The sequence below is a fragment of the Columba livia genome, chromosome 23 (genome assembly GCF_036013475.1).
Source record: "Columba livia isolate bColLiv1 breed racing homer chromosome 23, bColLiv1.pat.W.v2, whole genome shotgun sequence".
NCBI classification, from domain to species: Eukaryota; Metazoa; Chordata; class Aves; order Columbiformes; family Columbidae; genus Columba; species Columba livia.
The window spans coordinates 4,723,290-4,736,569 of record NC_088624.1 but is presented as its reverse complement, the minus strand read 5'-3'; the positions used below and the strand labels follow the sequence as shown (position 1 = coordinate 4,736,569).

General features: G+C 55.4%; 1 protein-coding gene across 2 annotated transcripts in view; it reads left to right on the top strand.

Annotated features, from left to right (window-relative positions):
* Positions 1-13,280, top strand: part of MEIOC (meiosis specific with coiled-coil domain) — a 40,059-nt gene that overhangs the window by 24,659 nt on the left and 2,120 nt on the right. The window contains exons 1-10 of one of the 2 annotated variants that reach the window (XM_065039886.1): positions 642-822; positions 3,972-4,163; positions 5,323-5,373; positions 5,986-6,055; positions 8,007-8,077; positions 8,626-8,662; positions 10,608-10,650; positions 11,468-11,584; positions 11,782-11,908; positions 12,796-12,905. In XM_065039886.1, the coding sequence (XP_064895958.1) occupies positions 706-822; positions 3,972-4,163; positions 5,323-5,373; positions 5,986-6,055; positions 8,007-8,077; positions 8,626-8,662; positions 10,608-10,650; positions 11,468-11,584; positions 11,782-11,908; positions 12,796-12,905 (935 nt within the window). In that variant the 5' untranslated portion in view covers positions 642-705. Of the gene's footprint in view, positions 823-3,971; positions 4,164-5,322; positions 5,374-5,985; positions 6,056-8,006; positions 8,078-8,625; positions 8,663-10,604; positions 10,651-11,467; positions 11,585-11,781; positions 11,909-12,795; positions 12,906-13,280 lie in introns of those variants that run through there. The other variant, XM_065039885.1, reaches the window with a different exon arrangement.

Here is a 13,280-nt window from a genome sequence, read left to right as displayed (position 1 = left end):
TGTTCCCCACATCCAACCTCAACCTCCCCTGGCGCAACTTGAGGCCGTTTCCTCTGCTCCTGGCGCTTGTTCCTGGGGAGCAGAGCCCGACCCCCCTGGCTCCAAGCTCCTTTCAGGCAGTTCAGAGATCAGAAGGTCTCCCCTCAGCTCCTGTTCTCCAGCTGAACCCCCAGGTCCCTCAGCCGCTCCATCACACTTGTGCTCCAGCCCCTCACCAGCTCCGTTCCCTTCTCTCCACTCGCTCCAGCACCTCAAGGGTTTTCTTGGCATGAGGGGCCCAGAACTGCCCCAGGATTGGCGGTTTGGCCTCCCCAGGTCCCAGCACAGGGACGGTCGCTGCCCTGGGCCTGCTGGCCACACCAGTGCTGGTACCAGCCAGGATCCTGTGGCCTCTTGGCCACCTGGGCACACGCTGGCTCACGTTCAGCCGCTCTCACCAACACCCCCAGGTCTTTTTCTGCCGGGCACTTTCAAGCCGTTCTTCCCCCAGCCTGGACCGTCCATGGGGTTGTTGTGACCCCAGTGCAGGACCCGGCACTTGTCCTCGTTGCTCCCCACACACCGGCCCCGCCCGCCCCGGGAGCGCCCAGCGCGCTGTGCCGGCTTCGCCTGTCCCGGCGTGTCCCTGCGCGGCCGCCGTCGCGGCGCCGCTCGGGGCGGGGCGGGCGCCCGTTCAAACGGCGGCGGCTCCTCCCGCTCTCGGCCATGGCGGCTCCGGGCGCCGCCGCCCCCCGGCCGCTGCGGGGAAAGTCCTTCTACCTGGACCTGCCGGCCGGGCGGAGCGCGCGGGAGCTGGCGGAGGCGATCGGGCGGCTCGGCGGGGTGAGCGGCACCGGGGCTCCCGGGGGCTGAGGCGGCTCCGACCCCCCCCCCCGCTCCCCCTCCCCCCCGCTCCCCTCCACCCCGCTCCCCCACCCCCTCACCCCGCTCCCCCCCCCACTCCGCTCCCCATCCCGCTTGCCCCCCCCCATCACCCCGCTTGCCCCCCCCATCACCCCGCTTGCCCCCCCCATCACCCCGCTTGCCCCCCCCCACCCCATCACCCCGCTCCCCCCCCACCCCCACTCACTCCGCTCCCCCACCCCCCCACACTCCACTCCCCCCCTCACTCCGCTTCCCTGTCTGCTCTTTTTTTTCACGGTCTCTTTATTTTCTCGGTTCCTTCTGATGCTCATTTGCCGCCTTCACGCGATCTCCACGTCCCCGCTGGCCCTGGCCCTGCAGCCGGGACACCCCCCCGCCCCGTCTCTTGTCCCTCCCCTTCTCTTGTCCCCCCGTGTCCCCACTCCCCAATGTATCACCAGCTGCTCCTCGCGCCTGCCCGCGGTGGCCACTGGGCCTGGCAGCGGCTGCCGGGTGGTGGCAACTGTTTGTTTGGGCCTGATAGCCCGTTCCAGTTGGGGTAACTGGTTGTCTGGACTTGGGGGCACCTCCCAGTTGATGGCGACCAGTTCTCTGGCACTGGGAGCACCTTCCAGTCAAGGGAAACCGGTTGCTTGGTCCTGGGAGCCCCTTGTAGTCCACGGCAACTGGTTGCTTGGACATTGAGGCACCTCCTGGGTGGTGGTAACTGGTTGTCTGGTGATGGGAGCAGCTGCTGGTGGGTATTAACTGGTTACCTGGTGATGGGAGCATTTCCCAAGCAATTGTAACTGGTTGTCCAGCCATGGGAAGCACCTTTCAGGTGATGGTGACTGGTTGCTTGGACATTGAGGCACCTCCTGGGCAGTTGTAACTGGCCGTACGGTGTTGGAAGCACCTGCTGGGAGGTACTAACTGGTTACCTGGTGATGGGAGCATCTTCCAGTCAGTGGTAACTGGTTGACTGGTGGTAACTGGTTGCCTGGTGGTAACTGGTTGCCTGGTTCGCCCTTATCCCTCAGGACAGCCTGTGGCAGCTTCATTCTTTGGGGAAGTTGTGGGATTCCTGAACATCTCCTGGAATTCACCATCACTAAAGCGGGGGAACAGCAGCTGAGTCTCCGTTGTCACGTCGCCGTGTGCTTTTCTCACGGCTTTCCCAGAAGAGCCGCCCGGGCCCTTCCCCTGGGCAGCTGCTGTTCGGGTGGATCCGCATGGCTCTTTCATGGCCTCTCCCCATCTCCTCGGTGCTGCCGTTGCTCACCAAGTCCTTCTGTCCTCCCCCAAAGCCCCTCAAGAACTGTCATCACCTCCGTCACCCAGGGGCTGAATCCAGCAGCTGCTCTTCATCTGTTTCACCTTTCCGTTTCCTTATGACTCTTAAGCACAGTTTGCTCCTAGGAGTTGTTGCTCTTGTTTTCTGTTTACTTTCTGAGGTGGATCATCTCACTCACACCCCAAAACTTCCTTAAACCCTTCAGTGCTACACAGGGGTGGAAAACACTCGTTTGTTTCCCGCTGCTGCTGGATCTCTGCGCCAGGATCGTGTGTTGGCTCTAAAACGTGGGGAAGCTGATTTGTGCTTTTTCCCTTTGTGTAATTGCACCTTCAAGGTGAACTTGCTGATTCTTTCTGTGGTCCCCGGACGTGCCATCAGCGCTCGGGGACACTCCTGGTGGCAGCTCTTTAGCTGCGCATCTTCAGCTCTGGGCACCGTGTGCTCCCAGGGGTCGGTTATTTCTCTCCATAGCTGCCACATTACTTGGAAATCAGTTTATCTTTTGATGCCCCTCCAGTTTTGTATCAAGCATTGTCTTGTGTCTCTCCCCTCTCTGAACTATGGTCCACAGGGTGTGGAACTCCCGTTCTCTTGCTCCTGTGGAGATGCTGGCTTCAGCTGCACTGTGGGCACCTTCTGTGAAACAGCTCTGCACTAGTAACACCCAACCAGGTGCTGTGTGCTCTTCAGGAGCAAGTTAAGGGTGTCTTGTGGCCTTAGAATTGCATGTGGTATGCTGAACTTGGCCTTGGCTTATGGCTGGTGACACCCCAGAGCATTATTTGGATGGGGAGATGTTGATTCGCTCTCTCCTCCGCCTGCAGCCCCGGTGCACAGGTCACCGGTGCAGGTGACGCTGACACGGGCGGCTCCGGGAGCTCGATCCACGGGGATCCTGTAACTGCAGAACCGGCTTGTTCAGCGGCCGCGATTTCAGATGGCTCAGACCTTTGTCCTCCAGCCCCACGGCTCCTTGTCCCAACTGTTCACGTTCTACTTCATTTTGCTGAACTGTGTTCTGTTCTGAGCACAGAACTCTTCCGCACTGTGTGATGTCCAGGGCCTCTTTCTCAACTATCGCCTTTTTTCTGGAGCCATTGCTGGAGTAGTAGGTAACAACGGGCAGCACCATGGAATGCGCGATCTAGAGGTTCTGGTGATTGTTTGCAGTTTATCTCTGAGGCGCGAGCTCTGCAGGTCATGGGATCTGTTCTCCTTCTGGGAGAGAGCAGTGAGGGATGAAAGAAAGAAGTATGTGTGGAGCTGATGGGTTCAGCAAAAGGCCGTAGTTCTTGTCAAATCCTGGGGCAGTTCTGGGCCCCTCATGCCAAGAAAACCCTTGAGGTGCTGGAGCGAGTGGAGAGAAGGGAACGGAGCTGGTGAGGGGCTGGAGCACAAGTGTGATGGAGCGGCTGAGGGACCTGGGGGTTCAGCTGGAGAACAGGAGCTGAGGGGAGACCTTCTGATCTCTGAACTGCCTGAAAGGAGCTTGGAGCCAGGGGGGTCGGGCTCTGCTCCCCAGGAACAAGCGCCAGGAGCAGAGGAAACGGCCTCAAGTTGCGCCAGGGGAGGCTGAGGTTGGATGTGGGGAACAATTTCTTCCCCAAAGGGCTGTCGGGCATTGGAACAGGCTGCCCAGGGCAGTGCTGGAGTCACCATCCCTGGAGGGCTGGACAGACGGACATGAGGTTCTCAGGACATGGGGCAGTGCCAGGGGTGGGGGAACAATTGGACTTGATGTTCTTAAAGGTAATTTCCAACCAAAATGCTGCTGTGACTCAGCTCAGAGCTGGACATTTTCACACCTGCTCTGTTCTGTCTCTTGCTGCAGGTCACCGAAAGCTTCCTAAGCAAAGAAGTCAGTTATGTGGTTTCCAGCAACAAAGAAGCGAAACGAGACAAAGCTGGGACTCGGACTGAAAAGCAGAGTAACGTAACTTCAGAAGCTGCAAAAACAAGGAGCCCAACGCCTTCCACCTCCAAAGTGAACCATTCCAGACCTCAGCAGAAGCCACCAGACACCGTAAGAGCTGTAAAGGTTTAGGCCACCTCAAAGTTTGACCCAAGGGACCTATTACGGAACCCCAGGCTGGCTGGGCTGCAGGATCCCTGTAGATCCCCAGCCCCACCTGCTCACGCAGGGTCACAGGCAGATCACACAGGGTCACAGGGGGTCTGAATGTCTCAGAGCAGGAGACTCCACACCCGCTCTGGGCAGCCTGGGCCAGGCTCTGGCACCGCAAAGGAAAGAAGTTTCTCCTCGTGTTCAGATGGAGCCTCCTGTGTTTCAGTCTGTGCCCGCTGCCCCTCACCCTGGCGTTGGGCACCACTGAACAGAGTCTGGTCCATCCTCTGACACCCACCCTGAGATATTTGTAAGCATTCAAGAGTAGAGTAGAATGTGAGACCAGTGTTGGAAGGTAAAGTTGTTCCTGCTCTGAGCAAATACCTTGAGTGGTTTGTTGTTTGGTTGGTTGTTTTTTTCCCCCCCGTTCTGGCTGTTCATATCCGCACCCGTGTTCCTTGTATCTGCGCATCATTGTCCGCACAAATGTGCATGTCACAGCTTTGAGCTGTAAACAAGGATATCCACTCATGGCAAACAGAGGCTCGGCTGCCTTCTGATGCACAGATGTGTCCAGAAAATCCAGAGAAACGCAGACAAGACAGAAGCGTTGCAGGCTCGGGGTGTGCGCTCCCAGATACAGGTGGGGCAAGGCCAGAGTAAGCTGGGAGGAGACCTACAGGGGCAGCTGGCAGGAAGGGTTTCTATAGGTCTAGTGTAACCTATTTGCCAAAGTCACTGGTTTGCGAGTAAGCTTCAGTTCCCAGGAGCGTCTGGCGAGGACGCCGGTGACCCTGCAGCCCACCGGGATGTGGCAGCAGAGCTTCCCACAAAGCCGCCACTTTCTTTTGGCTCACTCTGGAGAACCCGCTGCTGTTCAAGAAAAGCCGAGCCTTGGCTGAGCAGCTGCTTAGTGTGGACCTACCGGGTGCCTCTGCGGTTTGCGTTCCCTGGAAATGCTCAGCTGTGCTGGCTGAGATGAAGCCTTGGCCGGGCTCCCCACCCCAGCACAACACGTATTGCTGGAAATCGCTTCCCGGGCAGCCGCGCTGTCCTTAGTTTGCCACTGCCTGGCAGCTCTTTGCTTTAACGCCGGACTTGGCTTCTCTCTCTGCAGGCTCTGATCAGCAGGGGGAAGGAGCTGCTGCAGAAGGCCATGAAGAAGCAGGTGAGCAGTGCGTGGACGGGCGTTTCTATAGCGGGGGATGCTCAAAGCACTGCTGAGCGGTGCAGAACCAGCGCCAAGTGCTTCTCCAGAGCCCCTGCCTGCTGAAGGCAGCAGGTTTTGGGGCTGGTAAAGGTGTGAAGCAGTTGCTTGTGGCTCTGCAGAGTATTTTGCTGCTCTTCATGGAGCTGTGTCATCTCTCTCTGCTAGTTCTTCTAAGGCCTGTCCCTAGTGATATGGGTCCTCCACACAAGAGGATTATTAATGTAAGACCCATTGTTAGTTTAATTTTTAGCCTAGAAAGAAATAAAGCCACATAGCTGGGGCAAAACTCATTTCACTGATATCACAAGCGGCCAAAAGAATTTCATTGCTCACTTAGAAGTTCATGTGATAGCAGGGATTAAAATTTTGACCTAGATGCTGCTGTTAATTTGAAGTAGATAAAACATGAGCTCGAACCTTTTCGGCTGTGCCCTGCTTTTAATAACAGCTCCACAACCGTCTGTCGGTTGGGCAACAGGACAATCTCTCCGCAGCAGGTTTGGAGCAGCGCGTGCTGGCGCAGCCGCCTCTGCTCCGAGCCAGGCCGTGCCAAACCTCTCTGTTCCACAGGACGCCGGCGGCGGCAGCGGCATCCTCGCCAGCGCTCGCCTGTGGGGCGTCCAGATCCTGCACGTGGACCGTATCCTTCTCCAGACACTGGGATGGGGCTGCTGGGAATTGGGGATTTTTGAGACGGGTGGAGCAGAAGGGATGGCACAAGATAAGGAAGAAATTTAAAGCGATACCCTGAACTTGACTGTTGCTGTGCTGGCCACAGCAAGTGAGGTCTGCGCTTCAGAAGCCAGAAGAACCTGTATGTCTAGAATCACAGAATCATTTTGGTTGGAATAGCCCCTCAGGATAGAGTCCAACCATAACCTAATTTAGCACTAACCCATGTCACTAAGAAACATGTTACTGTCACATTTGCAGTAGGAAACACCGAGCATTTTGTAATATACTGAAGCTGTATTATTAGAAAATGTTGGTAGGTTGGTCAATGCATTAATTTGTTCCAAAAAGACCATTTTTACTAATTGACCTGGAAGTACAGATCACACTAATGGCAGGATTTGGTCATTTTTAATTAGGAAGCGCTGATGTTTGAGGATCTGTGCTGGAAGGCGCTTCCATCTCGGTGATGGATGGAGAGGGGGTGACAGGAAAGACAGATGGTGAAACTCTGATTCTAATAATAAGTCTGGAGTAAAAGGCGCCCGGGCGCCCGATGACAGTGACATAGAGCCATGGCCGAGCCTGTCTGGATGGAGGCAGCGGCTGCTGGTGCCTGTTTTGGAGCAGCCGGTGCTGCTGATCCACATCAGGGCTGCAGTTCTGTGGGGTGTTCAACTGCCAGGGGCTGCTCTGTGTGCTGCAGAGTTCCTGACAGCGTCTTGTTTCTTTAGAGGCTTAAAACCAGCCTCCATCTCCACTAAAGAGCAAAGCGGGTGCTGTCCCTCAGAACCCTCCTTTTTGGGTGCTTTCTGGGCAAGTTGGCTGCATGGGGCTGATGCTTAGGTGCTCTGTGCTTGTCCCCAGTGCCGCTGGGGAGTGACCCTGGTCCTGCAGTCAGTGGAGGGGAAGATCTCACCTTCTAGAGTGACTGTCAGCAAGTTTGCTGATGACACCAAGCTGGGAGCAGTGGTGACACTGGAAGCTGTGCTGCCATCAGAGACCTGGACAGGCTGGAGAGTTGGGCAGGGAAAATGTAATGAAATATAACAAGGGCAAGTGTAGAGTCTTGAATCTGGGCAGGAACAACCCCAGGTTCCAGTGTAAGTTGGGGAATGACCTATTAGAGAGCAGCGTAGGGGAAAGGGACCTGGGGGTCCTGGGGACAGCAGGGTGACCATGAGCCAGCACTGGGCCCTTGTGGCCAGGAAGCCAATGGTACCTGGGGTGGGTTAGAAGGGGGTGGTCAGTAGGTCAGAGAGGTTCTCCTGCCCCTCTGCTCTGCCCTGGGGAGACCACACCTGGAATATTGTGTCCAGCTGTGGCCCCTCAGTTCCAGCAGGACAGGGAACTGCTGCAGAGAGTCCAGCGCAGCCACCAAGATGCTGGAGGGAGTGGAGCATCTCCCGTGTGAGGAAAGGCTGAGGGAGCTGGGGCTCTGGAGCTGGACAAGAGGAGACTGAGGGGGGACTCATTCCTGGGGATCAAGATGGAAAGGGGGAGTGTCAGGAGGATGGAGCCAGGCTCTTCTGGTGACAACCAGTGACAGGACAAGGGGCAATGGGTGCAAACTGGAACACAGGAGGTTCCACTGAAAGATGAGAAGCAACTTGTTCCTGGTGAGGGTGGCAGAGCCTGGCCCAGGCTGCCCAGGGGGTTGTGGAGTCTCCTTCTGTGCAGACATTCCAACCCGCCTGGACACCTTCCTGTGTAACCTCATCTGGGTGTTCCTGCTCCATGGGGGGGATTGCATTGCCTTACTTTGACTTTTTGCCTTGCTTTACCTTGCCTTGCTTTGCCCTTTTGCCTTGCCTTGTCGTGCTTTGCCCTTTTGGATGAGCTTTCCAGGTCCCTTCCAACCTCTGACATTCTGGGATTCTCTCGTTGAGCTTTGGCTCTTTGACATCCCACCTGCACAGAGATGTTGTCCTACACTCGACAGCTGCTTCGTGCCGTCTCAGGAGCGAGGAAGCGGTGCCAGAAGACGGAGGTAACTGTCTGAACTCTGGCCGGTTTGAGGTGCTCGGGATCCCTCAGCAGCTCTGAGTGATCCCTCCAGCTCCTCTGGTGCTTACGGGGCGATCTCCTGGGTTTTCATCCCATGCTGGTGGTTCTGTTTATTGATGGAGAAGAGCACATTCAAAGAGTGTTTCCTTTTTATAAAGAGGCGCTAAAACCAATGAGAATGAGGCAGCTTTTAGTTATCAACACCCTCTGTAGCACAACTAATACTGAATTGGGCTTGTGAGGGGCTTGGGGTAAAACAACGATCATACGTGGTTAGTGCACTGGTTTTCTGAAGTATTTTTAGTGGGTTGGAGGGGTCAGGGAGCAGACAGGGCGTAAGATCAGAGAGTAAATCATATTTAAACTAACTCAAGGTACCTTGGGAGACAAAATAGCAGGAGGAGGTGATACAGTCTCTGAGGCAGGAGAAGTGGCGGGTGAGACTCCTGCAGCCTTGCTTTGCTGCTCTGATCAGTTATTACAGTCCTGCCTGCGCTGGCTCCCGTACTAAATTTGTCCCTTTTTCTTTAGGCAAAATGCCCTGAATCCGGATGGAAAGCTCACAAAGGTAGGCCTGACGTTGTGCTCCTATTTACAGCGCGGAGCTGCTCGAAGAAGCCGCTTTTACGATTTGAAAATCCATCCAACACTCCAGCAATCCAAAACGTGCCAAATGTCAGGGCGCTTTCTCTTGAGCGGTTTTGTCGCTCCTCATCGCAGTCCAGCTGCAGCTGGGGTTGTTCTGCCTTTGATTTTCGGGCCCCCCCGAGCCATTTGCAGCGCGGAATCACAAGGCAGCCGAGAGTTCTGGAGAATAATGCATCCTACATGGAGAACGTGTTCCTCCCAGCCCACTCACTTCTGTGCTGCTGAGACACCCATCCAGGGATAACGCTTCCAAAGGAGGAGGGAGCAGGGGGGGAGGAAAATAGGTTCTCATCTGCAATTAGACAAGAGCCAATTGTGGTTCTGAGATTGGCACTGCTGACGTAAGTTCATTATTTGCGACTTGTGTGACTTTGCTCGTCACAGAGCGAATGCTCAGTCGTAGCTTAGAGCAGATTCCAACCTGGATTCTGGGTGTGATACTTGGGAGGTTATTTTCCAGTTTGGGGGCTGGGAAATCTGTTGGATAAGGTGGATCGTGTGCTGCAAGCTCTGAGCTCTTCCCTGTGGCGCATTCTGAACCCTGCCTGGGGACTCGTGGTGCCAGCTGGGCCGTTTGTCACCGCTCAGCGCTGCCGGGAGAGCTCAGGACCTGAGCTTTATCTGGGGCCCTAAACGTGGCCCGGCTTTCGCTGAGCATTTGGCAGCGTTTACGTGGAAAAAATTGATCTTGTACTTAAATAGCTACTTCAGTGACATAAGAGCACATTTGATGCAAGCTCAGGATGCGGCTCGAGGAGCGAGCGGCTGAGGACAGGTGGACTCAGCCTTTCTGGAGAAGCAAGTTGAAATTTCTTTGGAGAAAATAGCATTGTGTGCCAGGGTCGCGAGAAAACAAAGCGTGTCGCCCTTCAGAGGCAGCGGGGAGCAGGACGGGTTCGGTTTCAGGGTCAGGCAGACACCCTGTGGGAATACCTTGGTGGTTATTTGTTTCTTAACCAGGTCCATGCTCAGATTTCCAGCCCGAGTGTAACGTTATCGCTGGCTGGTTGAACGTACCCGCGGCACAGGAGGGACCTGGCAGCCCCTTCTCCCAGCCTGGCTTCCAAAACCTTTCCCTGAAAGTGCTGCAGAGCCTTTCCCTGCTCTCTTAATGTACATTATGCCTTGATATGCATTATCTCTTAATATACATTATGTAGGAAGTGTAGCTGCTGGTTGCCCTCCTCAGGGACCAAGCCAAGGCCAGATATTGCTCCTCAGCCTGTTCTTGGCCCTGCAGCACCTTGGTTTGCTTCCAGCAGCTCGGACCACTTAGACTCAACCGTCCTGGCCTGAGCTGCTCTGAACTTGGGGCTCTCGTGGGAAGACAGATGGAGAAAAAGATGTTGGGAGGGTGGATCATAGAATCATCTCGGTTGGAAGAGAGCCTCGGGATCATCAAGTCCAACCACAACCTAACCTAACTCTAGCACTAAGCCAGACTTCTGAGCTTGTGCGCCTGCAGTTTGTTCCTTATAAACTCATTTCTTGTGCTTGGCAGCTTATGCTGAGGATGCGTGACAGGTTTTTGTAGGATTCGAGTCAGAACTGGAGGTTTGGGGTCAGGCTGGTGAGGCTGAACAGCCCTTCAAGACGTGAGGGGCTTTGCTGGATGTTCTCTCAGAGGTGGGAACAGTCGCGGTTGGGCTGCATTGAGGGTTTGCTCACCCTATTAAATACTGCGGAGGTGAAGACTGTTGTAGGTGACCCCAAGAGCTGTTTTGGCTGCGTTAAGCCATCACTTGGCATTCGCCGGTGTCAGAAGTCCTGATGAGCTTGGCTCCGTAACCCAGTTCTGTTGGGGAATCAATGAACGAGTCGGGAGTTTGGCTGGGGCAGCTGCTAACCGGCTTTCTTTCCAGCAGGAAAACTGAAGCCCCCATTTCTGAAGATTGAAGACGAGAGCAGGTAAATTACATCTTTCTAAATGTCACAGCTGAAAAGCTCCGGGGTTCCCAGGGAGCCCTTTCCTGGTTTGATCTGCAGGGAATGTTCTGGTCTGAGGCTCGGACAGGTTCTCTGCAGACCCTGGTGCACACCAGGCGTTGACCCTCTCATAGAGGGAGGCAAACGGAGTTTAGAGAAACAATCTAGGGGCTCGTATGTCAGCAGGGGGGAAAAGGTGCTAAACGAGACTTGACAACAGAGTTTACTTCTTGCTCGGGTTCCATTTGTGATCCTCAGTGGGTCACTTAATCTCCTTGAGCTCTCTGAAGCGCAGGAGGTCAGGGCTTGTAACTTGATTACAGCATCAGCACAAGAGGATCTGATCTCCGTGGTGTTTCAAACTCTGTAACTCTAACGGTGTCCAGAGTGCTAATTAATTGTCCTGAAAACAACATTTAAGGCAGCTGCAGAGTCAAATATTATGTTTTTATGTGCTGCATGCAATAAAGTGTGGAGAGAGAGATGTCTGGGAACCAAAACCTCCCCATGCTGAAAATACTGCACTGGCTGCTGCTCACGTGCCTCAGGGCAAAGGGTGGGTTTGAGCTGAGCAGGCAAACCTGCCCTGTCCAGAGCATCCCCCAGCGGTGCCGTCGCTGGGAGTCAGGTTTAGTATTCCAGTGAGAACTGGGAAGTCTCTGGAACAGCCAAATGAAAGGACAGCAATGGGCAGCATCCCATACATGAGATGGCACCTTCAGCACTTCGGAGGGAGGGAGGGAGAGCTCTAGCCGTGCCATCGCTGCTGCATGTCTGATCCCTGATCTGCTGCTTTCAGGCAATTCCGACCCTTCCATCACCAGTTCAAAACCTTTCCTGACCTGAACTTCCAGGCACCCAAAAGCTCCAGCCCATTCGAGCCTCCAAAAAGCCTCTCGAATTCTTGCAGAACCAGGTAGGTTGTGGCTCCATCTGTGCAAATTTTAACCCAACTCCTCTGTTGACTTCAACCCTTGCTGGTTCCTGAGATCTAGAGAATCACCCTCTGGATGTGGATGACAGGAGCCTGGTTCTGGTTTGGTGCAGCACGGCCACCACGCGGGCAGCTGGAACCTGCTGGTGCTGTCAGGGAAGACATTTCTGTTCTTGCAGGGCCGCCGAGGGCTGCCCGACGCGCAGCGAGGGGGAGAAGAGCCCCCGATCCACACCGGTCACTGTGCCCAAGAAAAAGAGGGGATTTTGTGAGTGCTGCCAAGAGACCTTTGAAGAGCTGCACCAGGTAAAGGCTCCACAGGGACGTGGTTCCTCGCAAAAGTTATGGGGTGTGCTCAGTGGCTTCGTTAATTGTCATGCCTGTTATCAGTACGAACCATTTTGGAAGTCAGGGGGATTGCTACGTGCATTCAGGCTGGACATGAGGAAGGAATTGTTGTCCCTGAGGGTGGTGAGAGCCTGGCCCAGGTTGGCCAGAGAGGTGGTAGATGAACCATCCCTGGAGACATCCCAGGCCAGGCTGGACGGGGCTCTGAGCAACCTGAGCTGGTGAAGATGTCCCTGCTCATGGCAGGGGGGACACTGGGGGAGCTGGGAAGGTCCCTTCAACCCAAAATATTAATGATTCGATGATACAGCCTTTGTGGGATCAGCCCACAGTATATCTGTGCTCTGCCCTCCTGGGCTGGGCAAGCAATCATTTTGAAGATTGAGCATGACATGCATCTCTGGGGCTAAGATGGCCTCAGGAATCACCCTGTTACCTGACCCGTAAGGTGGGAAGCCTGTTCCATGGCAGCTAAGGGGCACGTGGAAAGAGGGGTTTTTTATCTCCTGGAAGATGTCAAACTGCGCCTTTCAGAGCCCAACCTTTGACACTAGACAGTCGGTATTTGGAGCCTGGTTCTCAGCCTGCGGTGGGAGGCTGTGGGCTGCTGTGCGATGGAGACACCAGCTCCTCAGCAGCAGGTGTCTATGGGAACCAAACGCTCGTGCACGCAGCTGGGGGAACAGCGGTGCCTGCGCTTCCCAAAGCTGCTTCCAAACAACAGCTCAACCTGGTGAAAAGGCTGTTTGCCCTCTGGTCCGTTAGGCTGTGGGAAGTGGCTGTTGCTGCCAGTTTCCCTCCTGTGAAAGGGTGAGTGTTGCTAAACAAGCCTCTGCCGCTTCCAGCACCTTCAGAGCCCCCAGCACAGGCGGTTTGCGCTGGACGACTCGCAGTACGCCCCTGTGGATCGAGTCATCGCGCAGCTCACCAACGGCTTTGTGGAGCCGTCGGACAAGTAAGTCTCTGCGGATCTGGTAACTCCTGGAGCCGAGAGGCAGCGTGGGCTCACGGGGACACGGCCCGCAGCTCCGCGCTGGTCCGTAACTCACCCAGGGAACGGGCTGTTGGGAAACAGGGGCTGCAGCTGACTGCAGGACCAACCCTGCACCTGCCCTGCGAGGTTTAGATGAGCCACGAGAGACGTTCTTTGAGTTTCTGTGGCTTCTCTGCTTCAGGGGGCTCCTCATGGACTCCCAGTGCCTGTTAAACTAGAAAGGACAGCTGGGTCCATCTCTTCCATCCCTGTGCGTGATGCAAACCCCGCTGCTCTGTAGCTCTGTGGGTTGCTGATAGATCCCTCACGCTGCCCGTCTCCTCTGCCAGCAGTGCT